General features: G+C 52.5%; 1 protein-coding gene across 1 annotated transcript; it reads left to right on the top strand.

The window, feature by feature from the left end:
- The first annotated feature begins 52 nt into the window (after positions 1-52).
- MCM7 (minichromosome maintenance complex component 7) lies at positions 53-11,283 on the top strand. Its single transcript, XM_030970586.1, is given in 15 exon segments — positions 53-227; positions 380-459; positions 1,379-1,543; positions 1,953-2,077; positions 2,322-2,502; positions 3,174-3,311; positions 3,965-4,114; positions 5,145-5,265; positions 6,062-6,193; positions 7,028-7,111; positions 8,039-8,273; positions 8,275-8,430; positions 8,949-9,032; positions 10,016-10,175; positions 11,170-11,283. Coding segments are annotated over 15 exon segments (1,956 nt in total). The 5' UTR covers positions 53-196.
- Positions 11,284-14,890: the final 3,607 nt, after the last annotated feature.

Below are 14,890 nucleotides of genomic sequence, written 5' to 3'. Positions count from 1 at the left end.
GTCGGCGCTGTTGCCCGGCGGAAGGTGGGCCCTGCGTTTTGATTGGCTGCCCGGCCGTCAGGTGGTTGCCGGTTTTTCGCGCCACTCGCCGTGAGGGGAAGGCGGTGGCGGGAAAAGGGGGGAGCGACCGTGAGGGGAAAGTCGCGATCGTGAGGGGAAAATCGCGACAGGGAATCGCGACAGGAGCGGCCCCGCCATGGCCCCGCGCGACTACGACAGCGAGAAAGGTTTGGGGCCGGTGGGGGGCGCCGGGACTCCGTTATTGACCCTTTATTGATCCGCTATCGGGACCCTCCCCGGTTATCCGGACATTGTCGCGATATTGCGATTTTTGCTGCCGTGTCTGAGCCTCCCCTCTCGGTGTCTGTTTTCCCCTCAGAGAAAGCGAAGCGATTTTTTCAGGAGTTTTACCGGGATGGACCCGACGGGCACAAGGAATTCCCGTACCGGGAGCAGCTGGTGAGGGCCGGCACCCCCAAATTGACCCGAAATCTCCGAAAATCCCCGAAAATCCCTCACATTCCATCCTGAACCCCCCAAATTTCTCTAAATCTCCTCCCATCACCCTAAATCCCACCCCGAATCCCCTCCCACTTCCTCAAACCCACCCCAATCCTCTTCCCACCCCTCACACCCCCAAAATTCAACGCAAAACTCCTTTTTTAATAACACAAAATCTCTCCCCACTACCCCAGATCCTCCACAAACCCCCTCAAATGCCCCCAAACCCTTTCCAGCCTCCCCAAAATCCCCCCAAATCCCCCTGAACTCCCTCTCACCTACTCTAAATCTCCCCAGATCCTCCCCAAACTCCTTCAAATCATCTCAAACCCTTTCCAGCTTCCCCAAATCCACCCAAACCCCCTCATTTCACCTGCAAATCCCCATTTTTATCCCCAAAGCCCCTTTTGTTCACCCCAAAGCCCCTTTTGTTCACCCCAAAGCCCCTTTTCCCCCCCAAAATCCCCCTTTTCTCTCCCAAACCCCCTTTTTCCACCCCAAACCCCCTTTTTTTCACCCCTAAATCCCTTTTTTCCTCCACAGACCCCTATTTATCACCCTCAAATCCCTATTTCCACCCCCAAATCCCCATTTCCATCCCAAAATCCCCACTTTTCCACAGGTATCCCTTCTTTTTTCACCCCAAAAATCCCCATTTCCACCCCAAATCCCCGTTTCCATCCCAAAAAATCCCCATTTTTCCGCAGGAATCCCTTCTTTTCCCACCCCAAAAAATCCCCTTTTTCCCTCCCAAATCCCCTTTTCCACCCCCAAAACTCCCATTTTTTTCACCCAAAACTCCCGTTTTCCACCCCAAATCCCCCTTTTTTCACCCCAAATCCTCATTTTTCCCCCAAATCCCCGTTTCTCCCCTCAGACCGCGCTGGCCCGCCGGGACCAGGTTGCGCTGTGGGTGTCTCTGGACGATGTGGCCGAGGACGAGCCCGAGCTGGCCGAGGCCGTGGTGGAGAACGTGCGGCGCTACGGCCGCGTCTTCTCCGACGCCGTGCACGAGCTGCTGCCCCAGTTCGGCTCTGCTGAGGTCGGGGAGCCCCGAATTTGGGGAATTTTGGGGGGTTTTTGGGACATTTTTAGGGTTTTTTTGGGGGGGAGTTTAGGGTCAATGTCCGGCGCTCCGGCTGCGCCTTCTTGGAGCTGCTGCCCCAGTTCGGCTCTGCTGAGGTCGGGGAGCCCCGAATTTGGGGATTTTGAGGTGTTTTGGGTGGGTTTTAGGGTTTTTTTTGAGGGATTTTGGGGCGTTCTTCAGGGGTTTTAGGGGGTTTTTGGGGTGGTTTTAGGGTTTTTTGGGAGATTTTGAGGGGCTTTTAGGGTTTTTTGGTGGAGTCTTGGGGGGTTTTAGGGTCATGGGGACTGGATAATTCTGGGACAATTTAGGGTGAGGGGATCCCCCAGTTCCCCCCTGAGCCCCCTCCCCAAATTTCCCCCCCCAGGCTGCCCCCCGGGACCCCCTGGACGTTTACCTGGAGCATCGGCTGCTGCTGGAGCAGCGGGGCCGGGCCGGGGGTGCCCCCAGGACCCCCCAAAATCAGTTCCCCCCGGAGCTGCTGCGGCGTTTGTGAGTCTGGGCAGGGCCCTGGGGACCCCAAAATCCCCAAACCTCACCCAAATCCCTTTTCCACCGTTTTTTCCCCATTTTCCTTCCCTTTCTCCCTCGCTTCTTTCCCAATTACCCCCCCTCCCTTTTTCCCCCCATAATTCCCATTTTCTTACTGCCAAATTCCCATTTCCTCCCCAAATCCCTCATTTCCCTCTCACAATTCTGTTTTTTTTCCTCAAAATCCCCGTTTTTCGCCCCAAAGCGAGCTGTATTTCCGCGCCCCCTCGTGCTCCAAGGCCGTGTCCCCGCGCGAGCTCCGCGCCGGCTCCATCGGCTCCTTGGTCACCGTGCAGGGAATCGTCACCAGGGCCAGCGAGGTGCGGCCGCTGCTGCGCGTGGCCACCTACAGCTGCGACCAGTGCGGCGCCGAGACCTACCAGCCGGTACTGGGACATACTGGGATGGACTGGGAGGGGTTTTTGAGGGAATTTCAGACATTTTGGGGGCATTTCAGGTGGGTTTTTGGGGAAATTCTTTGAGTTTTTGGGGTTTTCCCCTCACAGATTGAAGGCCCCATTTTCCCGCCTTTTTCAAAGGCGCTTCCGGGATCTCTGGGGGGAGGAATTTTTGGATTTTGGGTGGATTTTTTTTTTATTTTGGGGGGATTTTTTGAAATGCAGGTGGATTTTTTGGGGTTCAGAGGGGATTTTTTGGGGGGGATTCTCTGAGTTTTTGGGGTTTCCCCCTCACAGATTGAAGGCCCCATTTTCCCGCCTTTTTCAAAGGCGCTTCTGGCGATGTCCGGGGGAATTTTTGGATTTTAGGTGGATTTCTTGGACTTTGGGTGGATTTTTTTGTATTTTGGGGGAATTTTATGGGATTCAGGTGGGGTTTTTTGGGGATATTCTTTGAGTTTTTGGTGTCTCTCCCTCACAGATTGAAGGCCCCGTTTTCCCGCCTTTTCCAAGGGCGCCTCTGGGTGTCTGAGGGAGGGAATTTTTGGGATCTTTTTGTGGTTCAGATGGAATTTTTGTGGCTCAGGTGAATTTTTGGGGTTTGGGTGGGATTTTTTGGGAGGATTTTTTTGAGTTTTTGGGGTTTTTTCCCCTTGCAGATCGAGGGCCCGACCTTCACGCCGCTGCTGCTGTGCCCGAGCCGGGAGTGCCAAACCAACCGCCCGGGGGGGCGGCTCTACCTGCAGAGCCGGGGCTCCAAATTCACCAAATTCCAGGAGCTGCGCATCCAGGAGCACGTGAGTCCGGGGGGATCCCCGAATTCCCGACGGGAAACCCCAAAATCCCCAAAAAATCCCCTCAGGAAACTCCAAAATCCCAGAAATGGCAAAGGCCTTCAAAATAATTGGGATTAGGGTAGGGGGGGAATATACAAAAAGTCAAAATCCCTCAGAAATGGTTCTAAAATGGCGGCCAGGGCCTTTAAAATGGACTCCAGGGTCTTAAAGTTGGCTCCAGATCCGCTAAATTCTGGGAATTTTGGATTCAGGAGCTCCTAAATTAGGGGGGAACCTGAAATTCCTGAGGGGAAACCCCAAAATCCCAAAAAATCCCCTCAGGAAACCCAAAAATCCCTCAGAAATGAAGGCCGGGGCCTTTAAAACGGAGTCTAGGGTCTCAATTGATTCCAGATCCACCAAATTCTGGGAATTGTGGATTCAGGAGCTCCTGAGTGAGGGGGGGATCCCCAAATTCCTGATGGGAAACCCCGAAATCCCAAAAAATTCCCACAGGAAACTCCAAAATCCTCAAAAATTCCCTCAGAATTGGATCCAAAATGGCTGCCGGAGCCTTCAAAATGGCGCCGCTTGTCCTGAAATGTCCAAAATTGCTCCAAATGTCCCCAGAATGTCCCCAAATTCCCTCACCTGTGTCCCACCTGTCGTTGCAGTCGGACCAGGTGCCCGTGGGTCACCTGCCCCGCTCGCTGTCGCTGCACCTGAGCGGGGCCAACACGCGCCAGGCCCAGCCCGGCGACCACGTCAGGGTCACGGGCGCCTTCCTGCCGCTGCTGAAACCGGGCTTCCGGCAGGTGACGCAGGTGAGTCCCACATGCACCTGGGGGGGAAAATGCACCTGGGAACGCCCAAAATGCACCTGGGAACAGCCAAAATGCACCTGGGAACAGCCGAACTACACCTGGGAACGCCCAAAATGCACCTGGGAACCCCCAAAATGCACCGGGAACCCCCAAAATGCACCTGGGAATGCCCAAACTACACCTGGGAACGCCCAAAATGCACCTGGGAACAGCCAAAATGCACCTGGGAACGCCCAAAATGCACCTGGGAACAGCCAAACTGCACCTGGGAACAGCCAAAATGCACCTGGGAACAGCCGAACTACACCTGGGAACACCCAAACTGCACCTGGGAACTGTCAAAATGCACCTGGGAACACCCAAAATGCACCTGGGAACACCCAAAATGCACCTGGGAACGCCCTAAATACACCTGGGAACAGCCAAAATGCACCTGGGAACGCCCAAAATGCACCTGGGAACACCCAAAATGCACCTGGGAACGCCCAAAATGCACCTGGGAACACCCAAAATGCACCTGGGAACAGCCAAAATGCACCTGGGAACGCCCTAAATGCACCTGGGAACACCCAAAATGCACCTGGGGACGCCCAAAATGCACCTGGGGGCCCAAAAAATGCCCCCTAAATTCTCTTTTCTTCCCCCAAATCCCCCTTTGCCCTGAATCTCACCTGTCTGACCCCAAATCTCACCTGTTCCCTCCAAAAGACTCCAGTTGCACAACATAAAATGCCGGTTTTTTTCTAAAAAATTTCCTATTTTTTTGCTCTAAAAATCCCCATTTTTTCCCCCAAAATTCCCCCATTTTTTCCCCAAATTCCCATTTTTTGCCCCAAACCAGGGTTTGCTGTCAGAGATCTTTTTGAAGCGGCATCACCTGTCCCCAGCCTCACCTGGTCCCTCCAAAAATTCAACTTTTTCCCCCCAAAAATTCAACTTTTCCCCCAGAAAACCCCCATTTTTTTCCCAAAATTTCAGGATTTTTCCCCAAAATTTCCGTTTTTTTTCCCAAAATTGCCGTTTTTTGCAGGGTTTGCTGTCAGAGACGTTCCTGGAGGGGCACCACGTGGCCAAGGTGAACAAGAGCGAGGAGGAGGAGGGTGAGGGAGGGGAGCTGAGCCCCGAGGAGCTGCAGCAGATCATGGGAACCGGTGAGATCTGGGGGGAAAACGGCGGGTTTGGGAAAAATCGGGGAATTTGGGAAAAATGGGAATTTTGGGGGCTGGGGGAAATGGGGATTTTGGAGAAAAAAAAAGGGGATTTTGTGGGGAAAATTGAGGATTTTTTTGGGGAAAATTTTGGGAAAAAGGGGGATTTGAGGGGGAAAATGGGGATTTGGGGGAAAAATCAGGATTTTTGGGGGGAAAAATGGGATTTTTGGAGAACAAAAATGGGGATTTTTGGGGGGCATTGGGGTTTTGGGGGGAAAATGGGAATTTTTGTGGGAGAACAAGGCGGATTTTGGGGAAAATGGGGATTTTTAGGGAGAAAAAAAATACAAAGCAAAACTTGAGGAATTTTGGAGGGAAAAAGGTGCATCTAGGGGAAAACGGGGATTTTTGGGGAAAAATAGGGGATTTTTAGAGAGAAAAAAAAGAGAAATTTAAGGCAAAATATGGGGACTTTTGGGGTAAAAAGGGATTTTGTGAACAAAAAATGGGGATTTTTAGAGAGAAAAAAATTTGAGGCAAAATATGGGGGATTTTGGAGGGAAAAATTGGGGTTTTTAGGGAAAAAAGTGGGATTTTGAGAAAACTGGGGATTTGGTGAGGGAAGAGCGGGGATTTGGGGGATTTTTTGGGGTAACATTTCTGACCCCAAATTTTCCATTTTTAACCCTTCTAGGGGAGGATTTTGGCGTTTCTGACCCCAAATTTCCATTTCTGGCCCTTGCAGGGGAGGATTTTGGCGTTTCTGACCCCAAATTTCCATTTCTGGCCCTTGCAGGGGAGGATTTCTACGGGAAGCTGGCGGCCTCCATCGCCCCCGAGATCTTTGGCCACGAGGACGTGAAGAAATCGCTGCTGCTGCTGCTGGTGGGGGGCGTGGAGAGGAGCCCGCGCGGGATGCGCATCCGGGGTGAGCTGAAATCACGGGAAAATACCCCAGGAAAATTCTGGGAAATATCCCAGAAAAATCCCAGAAAAATCCTGGGAAATAGCCCAGAAAAATTGTAGAAAAATCCCAGAAAAATCCTGGGAAAATTACAGGAAAATCATGAGAAAATCCCCAAAAAGTCCCGGGTAAAATCCCGGGAAAATGATAAAAAAAATCCTGGGGTAAATCCCGGGAAAATGATAGAGAAATTCTGGGTAAATCCCAAGAAAATCACAGAAAATATCTCAGGAAAATCCCAGGAAAATATCACAGAAAACGTCCCAGGAAAATCCTGAGAAAATTACAAAAAAATCCTGGGAAAATCACAGAAAATATCCCAGGAGAATAACGGGAAAATCATAGAAAAACTGCAGAAAAATCCCGTGAGAATCCCAGCAAATAACCTAGAAAAATCTTGGGAAAATCCCTGGGAAAATCACAGAAAATCCTCCGAAATACCCCGGAAAAATCACAGAAAATCCTCGGAAATATCCTGGGAAGTATCACTGGGAGATTGCAGAGGAATCCTGGAAAAGTCCCAGGAAAATCCTGAGAAACTCACAGAAAAATTACAGGAAAATCCTGGGAAATATCCCGGAAAAATCCTGGGAAAATCCCAGAAAAATCCAGGAACAATCCCAGGAGAATCCCAGTGGGAAATGGGGGTGGAAGAGCTGAAGTTGTCGTAATTTTTTGCCTTTTTTCCCTTCTTTTTCCCCTTTTTCCTCTCATATTTCCCCCTTTTTTTCCATTTATCTTCCTCCCTTTTCTCCCCCATTTCCCCCATTTTTCCCTAAATTCTGTTTTTTCCCCCAGGGAACATCAACATCTGCCTGATGGGGGACCCGGGCGTGGCCAAGTCCCAGCTGCTGACCTACATCGACCGCCTGGCGCCGCGCAGTGCGTGCCTTCCTCATCCTCGTCCTCATCCTCGTCCTCCTCATCATCCTCCTCCTGATCCTCCTCTTCTTCCTTCTCCTCTTCCTTTTCTTCACCTTTTTCATCTTCCCCATCTTCCTCTTACTCATTGTCCTCCTTCTGTTCCTCATCCTCATCCTCCTCATCATCCTCATCCTCATCCTCCTCTTCTTCCTTCTCCTCTTCCTGTTCTTCACCTTTTTCATCTTCTCCATCTTCCTCTTACTCATTGTCCTCCTTCTGTTCCTCTTCCTCCTCCTCCTCATCTTCCTCCCCTTCCTCTTCTTCCTCCTCCTCTCCTTCTTGCTTCTTTTTCTTCCTCCTCCTCATCCTCTTTTTCTTTTTTCTCCCTTTTCTTCTCATTTGTTTTCCTCCTCTTCCTCCTCTTCCTCTTCTTCGCCTTTTTCCTCTTGCTCATCTTTCTCTTCTTCCTCCTCTTCTTCTTCCTCTTTTCTTCCTCCTTCTCTTCCTCTTCTTCCTTTTCCTCCTCTTCCTCACCATTTTCTCCCTTTTCCCACTTCCTCCTGACCATTTTCCCCCCTCTTTTTTGCCCATTTTCTCCCAGTTTCACCCCATTTTTCCCCATCCCCAGGCCAGTACACGACAGGGACGCGGCTCCTCAGGCGTGGGGCTTTTCACACAATTTTTACCCATTTTTTTTCCCCATTTTTTCTCCGTTTTTTCTCATTTTATGCCCATTTTCACCCATTTTTCCCCCCTTTTTTTGGTTTTTTCCCATTTTCTCTGTTTTCCCCCCATCCCCAGGCCAGTACACGACGGGTAGCGCGGCTCCTTGGGCATGGGGCTTTTCACCCATTTTCTACCCATTTTTCCTCATTTTATGCCCATTTTCACCCATTTTTCCCCCGGTTTTTTTCCCATTTTCTCTGTTTTTCCCCGCGTTTCCAGGCCAGTACACGACGGGGCGCGGCTCCTCGGGCGTGGGGCTGACGGCGGCCGTGCTGCGGGACGCGCGCAGCGGCGAGCTGGCCCTCGAGGGCGGCGCCCTGGTGCTGGCCGACCGCGGCGTGTGCTGCATCGACGAGTTCGGCAAGATGGCCGAGGGGCGACCGCGTGGCCGTACGCAGGCGCTGGAGCAGCAGAGCGTGGGCCGTGGCAAAGCGGGCGTGGTGGCCACGCTAACGGCGCTGCGCCGTGCTGGCCGCCGCCAACCCGGCCTTCGGGCGCTTCGACCCGCGCCGCAGCCTGGAGCACAACCTGCAGCTGCCGGCCGCGCTGCTGTCGCGCTTCGACCTGCTCTGGCTGCTGCAGGACCGGCCCGAGAGAGACCGCGACCTCAGGTGAGACGGGGCGGGGCTGGGGGCAGGGCTTGGGGTGATGGGCGGGGCTTCCACCTGCTCTGGCTGCTGCAGGACCGGCCGCACAGAGACCGGGACCTCAGGTGAGACGGGGCGGGGCTGGGGGCGGGGCTTGGGGCGGGGCTTGGGGTGATGGGCGGGGCTTGGGGCGATGGGCGGGGCTTCCACCTGCTCTGGCTGCTGCAGGACCGGCCGCACAGAGACCGCGACCTCAGGTGAGACGGGGCGGGGCTTGGGATCCATGGGAGAGACTTTGGGTTGAGTTGGGTTGGGTTTGGGGTCAATGGCCCAGCACATCACCTCCCCCAAAACCCCCAAAATTCCCATTTTCCCCCTCCCCACCCAACCCAACACCTCCTCCAAACCCCCTCTGGTTCCACTGGGATGGTCCTGTGCCAGACTGGGATAAACTGGGACAAACTGGGAGGGACTCCCCCAATTCCCAAAAATCCCCCAAAACCTGAATTTTCCCCATTTCCCCGTTTTTCACCCCGTTTTAGGCTGGCCCAGCACATCACGTACGTGCACCAGCACTGCCGGGAGCCGCCCAGCGCCTTCCAGCCCCTGGACATGAAACTCATGAGGTCGGTGCAGCCCCAAAAGTCACATTTTCCTCCCCAAAATTTACCTTTTCCACCCCAAATTCACCTTTTGCACCCCAAAAATTCAACTTTTCCCAAAATTCCCTCCTTCTCCCCAAATTTTGCTTTTTTAGCCCCAAATTTCCCTGAAAATTTCACTCTTTTCCCTGTTTTCCCCCCTCCCAGCCATTCCATAATTTGAATTTTCCCAAAATCCCCATTTTTCCCTCATTCCAAGCACTCCATAATTCCATTTTGCCCATTTTTCCCAAAATCCCGATTTCCCCCCCATTCCAGGCCCTGTTCCATAATTTAAAAAATTTCAATCATTCCATTTTTCCCCCATCCCAGTCACTCCACAATTTGATTTTTCCCAATTTTCCCCAATTCCCCATTTCCCTCCCCCCAAACCCAGGCCCTGTCCCATAATTTAATTTTTCCCATTTTTCCCAAATTCCCGTTTTTTCCCCCCATTCCAGGCACTAGCTCTCCTCATGCCGCCGCCGCTCCCCACAGGTGCTGGAGGGAAATAATTTAAATAATTTAATTTTTCCCAAGATCCCAGTTTTTCTCCCGATTCAGGTGCTACCTCTCCTTGTGCCGCCGCCACTGCCCGCGGGTGCTGGAGGGAAATAATTTAAATAATTTAAATAGTTTAAATAACTTAAATAATTTAATTTTTCCCAAAATCCCGTTTTTTCGCCCCATTTCAGTCGCTACCTCTCCTTGTGCTGCCGCTGTTCCCTGCAGTTTCCAGAGGAAAATAATTTAAATAATTTAAATAATTTAAATAATTTAAATAAATAATCTAATTTTTCCCAAATTCCCGTTTTTTCGCCCCATCCAGGCGCTACCTCTCCTCGTGCCGCCGCCGCTGCCCGCGGGTGCCGGAGGGAAATAATTGAAATAATTTAAATAATTGAAATAATTTAAATAATTTAATTTTTCCTGTTTTTCCCAAAATCCTGCTTTTTCTCCCCATTCAGGCGCTACCTCTCCTCGTGCCGCCGCCGCTGCCCGCGGGTGCCCGAGGCTCTGGGCGAGTTCATCACGGCCGCCCACGTGGAGCTGCGCCGGGAGGGCCGCGACGGCGTGTACACATCTGCCAGGACCCTGCTGGCCATCCTGCGGCTGGCCACGGCGCTGGTCAGTACCAGTATGGACCAGTATAGACCAGTACAAACCAGTATGGGATATCAGTGACCAGCGCTGACCATTGGTGTTATAAATGTCCCAATGGTCAGGGGTTATTTACACATCTGCCAGGACCCTGCTGGCCATCCTGCGGCTGGCCACGGCACTGGTATGGCCAGTATGGACCAGTACAAACCAGTATGGACCAGTATGGACCAGTATGGGACAGCACTGACCATCCGTGTTATCAGTGTTCCAGTGGTCAGGGGTTATTTACACACCTGCCAGGACCCTGCTAGCCCCTCAGATTTCGGGTGGATTTTGGGTTAATTTTGGGGTTTTTTTGGGGCAGATTTTGGGTTTCTTTGGTGCTGATTTTGGGGTTAATTTTGGTTTTTTTTGGTGCTGATTTTGGGGTTGATTTTGGGTTTCTTTGGTGCTGATTTTGGGGTTGATTTTGGGTTTCTTTGGTGCTGATTTTGGGTTAATTTGGGGTTTTTTGGTGCTGATTTTGGGGCAGATTTGGGGTTTTTCTGGTGCTGATTTTGGGTTAATTTGGGGTTTTTCTGGTGCTGATTTTGGGTTAATTTGGGGTTTTTCTGGTGCTGATTTTGGGGTTAATTTTGGGTTTCTTTGGTGCTGATTTTGGGTTAATTTGGGGTTTTTTGGTGCTGATTTTGGGTTAATTTGGGGTTTTTTGGTGCTGATTTTGGGGCAGATTTGGGGTTTTTCTGGTGCTGATTTTGGGGTTAATTTTGGGTTTTTTTGGTGCTGATTTTGGGGCAGATTTTGGGTTTTTCTGGTGCTGATTTTGGGGTTAATTTGCGGGTTTTTTTGGTGCTGATTTTGGGGCAGATTTGGGGTTTTTCTGGTGCTGATTTTGGGGTTAATTTTGGGTTTTTTTGGTGCTGATTTTGGGGTTAATTTTGGGGTTTTTCTGGTGCTGATTTTGGGGTAATTTGGGGTTTTTTGGTGCTGATTTTGGGTTACGTTCCTGTGCCCGCAGGCCCGGCTGCGCCTGGGCGCCGTGGTGGAGAAGGACGACGTGAGCGAGGCCCTGAGGCTGCTCGAGGCCGCGCGGGATTCGCTCCGGGGGGACCCCGAGCCCTCCGCCAGGTAAAAAACGGGAATTCTGGGAAAATTCCCGAATTTTGGAATGTTTGGGTTACTGGGATTGGGGGGATTTCGGGGCCTTTTTGGGAATATTTGGGATTTTGGGATATTTGGGACCTCAGGACTCGCTCGGGGGGACCCCGAGCCCTCCCCCAGGTAAAAAATGAGAATTTTGGGAAAATTCCGGAATTCTGGGTGAAAATGACGAAATTTTGGTTAAAATCTCGGTGGGTTCTGGGATTTTTCCAGGGTTTTTTTGTGAATCCTCACCCCCCTGTCCCCCCCATGTGCCCCCATCCGTCGGAGGCGATTTTTGGGATTTTTTGGGGGGGATTTTAGGGATTGAGAACCCTGAGAGGGTTTGGAATTTTTGGAAAATCTCAAACCCTTCAAACCCTTAGGAATTCGGGGTGAAAATGAAAAACTTTGGGGAATTTGCAAACTGGGAACATCGAGGTGGGGTCAGAATTTTGGGAGAATCTCCCCAAACTCTTGGAAATTTGGGAATAACAGTTGGGAATTTTGGGAAATTTGGGAATAACAGTTGAAAATTTGGGAATAGCACTTGGAAATTTGGGAATAACAGTTGGGAATTTTGGGAAATTTGGGAATAACAGTTGGAAATGTGGGAATAACAGTTGGGAATTTTGGGAAATTCGGGAATAACATTTGGAAATTTGGGAATAACAGTTGGGAATTTGGGGAAATTTGGGAATAACAGTTGGGAGTTTGGGAAATTCGGGAATAACAGTTGGGAGTTTGGGAATGAGTTGAAATTTGGGAATTAGGAATCCCAGTTGGAATTTGGGAATATCCGTTGGTAATTTGGGCGTTCTCAGTGGGAATTTTGGGAAATCGGTGCCCCCGTTTGGAAATGGCGGATCCGTGGCGAAGTTGGGGAGCTGGGGGCCCGTTGGGGTTTGGGATAACACTTGGCGATTTGGTAACAGTTGGGAGTTTGGGAAATTTGGGAATAACAGTTGGGAGTTTGGGAAATTCGGGAATAACAGTTGGGAGTTTGGGAATGATGAAATTCTGGTTTAAGTCCCGGCGGGTTTGGCAATCTCCCCGGTGCTTGCGGTTCTCGCGGCGCTGTCCCCGAGGTGCCCGCCCGCGTGACAAACCGCTGGCGACCACGGGAACGGCGCGCGCAAAACGGAGCACACGCTTGGAAATGGGGAAAAATCGGCGGGAAATGGAGCAAATACTGCGGGAAATGGGGAAAAATCGTGGCGCGGCGGGGCGTAATGGGGAAATGTGGCAAAAATGGAGCACACACTGCGGGAAATGGGGAAAAATCGGCGGGAAATGGGGAAAATACTGCGGGAAATGGGGAAAATTCAGAGAAAAATGGAGAAAATTCAGAGAAAAATGGAGAAAATTTGGCGGGAAATGGAGAAAATTCGACAGAAAATGGAAAAAAATCGGTGGAAAATGGGGAAAATGCAGCAAAAATGGAGAAAATTCAGCGGGAAACGGAGAAAATTCGGCAAAAATGGAGAACATTCGCCGGGAAACGGAGAAAATTTGGTGGAAAATGAAGAAAATTCAGCGGAAAATGGGGAAAATTCGGTGGAAAATGGGAAAAATTGGCAGAAAATGGGAAAAATTTGGTGGAAAATGAAGAAAATTCAGCGGAAAATGGGGAAAATTCGGTGGAAAACTGAGGAAATTTGACAGAAAATGGAGAAAATTCGGAAAAAAATGGAGAAAATTCAGCAAAATATTGAGAAACTTCAGTGGCAAACACCAAAAATTATGTGGAAAATGGAGAAAAATCGTGGAAAATGGAGAAAAATCGGCAGAAAATGGAGAAAATTTGGTGAAACCCAGTGAAAATTCCACCAAAACAAAAATGTTGCCTGAAACTGCAAAAGTGCCACCTAAAATGGCGGAAATTTCGCCAAAAATTGCGAAAACTCAGCCCAAAATGGCAAAAATTCCGCTGAAACAGAAAAAATCCCACCAAGATCGGCAAACCTTCGGGCCGGGAAGGCCCAAGGCAGCGACTTTGGGGGCTCGAGGAGCCGCAGGCGACCCCCGAACTCCCTGCATCCCCGCACTGCAAAAGTTTGGGGGGAAATCCCCAAAATTTGGGGGAAAACAGCAAAAATTCCCCCCAAGAAACAGAGCAGGGACCCTAAAATCCCCCCGGGTTTTTTTCCTGCGCTTTTTTCGTAGCAATAAATGGATTTTTATCAATAAAAGAAGTTAAAAATGATCAAATTTGGGTTGTTTCTTTATTCTCCTTCCTGCTGGAACTTCCCCTTTAACACAAAAAACCCCGATTTTCCCCCAAAAATCCCAAATTCCACCCCCAAGTTCCCTTTTTTCACCAAACCAAACCAAATTTTATGTGAAACGCATCGTGTGGCGATTGTTGGAAAACTGTCGTAAAGCGCGAGTGTCGCACAAGGCGCCGCAAAGCAGCGCGGCCGTGAAGCGACTTCCGGGACACGGCGGTTACCGAGCGCTTGATTGGCACCTCCCGCCGCTCTGTGCCGCACTGCGCATGCCCGCAGCAGCCGCCCCGCCCCTTTTGCCGCGAGTCTCCAGCGGGCCCCGCCCCCCGGCCCCTCCCGCCTTTGCCATCCCGCCGGTGGGCGGTGTCCCGCGGCCCCGCCCCTTAACCCCGCCCCCTCCTGCCCCCTTTGCCCACACGGCGCCGGTGCTGCCCCGGTCCCGCCGCTGCTGCTGCGTCTTTGCGGCGCCCGCGGCTCCGGGTCTGCGGTGCCGAGCGCGCCCGGCTCCGCTCCAGCGCAGCGTCCCCAGCGCCGCCCGTGCCCGCCGGGCCGGCAGCCGCCCCAGGTCCCAGCGGCTGCGCGCCGCGCTCCAGGACTCCCGCCTCACGGCACCCTCCCGGGATCATCTGCATGGCGGGCCGAGCTGCGGCTTCCCCACCGCGGCCCCCCGCTTCAGAGCTGCTGCATGGCACGGCTCCGCCGCCTCCTGCAACCACGGCCGTTCCGCCGCTCCCTTGCACGGCCGCAGCCGCGGCCCCGATCCCGTTCCCGCAGCTCCGCCGCCTCCCGCGCTCCCCGCCCGCTCGCCCGCCGCCGCCGCCATCACGGCTCTCCTCACGCTGCCGTAGCGACGCATGCGCAGTTGGTACAACCCCCCGCAGCAGCGATATCACTCCGCGCCTCACGCAACCGCAGCGCTGCTGCCGGCTCAACCGCGCGCATGCGCAGTTCTCTTTCCGCGCCCCGCCGCCCCGCGCTGCTTTGGCCGCAGCTTTGGTGCAGCCCCGTCCCGGTTCCCGTTCCGAGCGGCTGCGTAGCCCAGTCCCGGTTCCGAGCCGCTGTCCCGGCACAGCCGGCATCCCGGTGCCCCGTCACGGCGCTTCCGCCGCCACCGGGACTATACCCGGCACCACAGCCGCGCCTTGCGTGTATCCTTCCGCCTCCCGCCTCTGCCGGGCCTTGAGGAGATCCGGTCGCGTCACCGAGAGATCCCTCCGCAGCGCGGGACGCCGCACCGCCGATCCCTGATATCCCTCCGCGTTTCCGCCTTCCGCGCTCCCGGCACCGGGCGGGACTACTTTGTGTCCGCGCCGCCGCATCCGCGCGCACGCGAAGCGCGCGGCGAGCACGGGGAGGCCGGGACGTGCGAGC

Source organism: Camarhynchus parvulus, unplaced genomic scaffold, assembly GCF_901933205.1.
Source record: "Camarhynchus parvulus unplaced genomic scaffold, STF_HiC, whole genome shotgun sequence".
NCBI lineage: Eukaryota > Metazoa > Chordata > Aves > Passeriformes > Thraupidae > Camarhynchus > Camarhynchus parvulus.
Note: the sequence above shows the minus strand (reverse complement) of the source record. Positions and strands in the feature narration are given on the sequence as shown.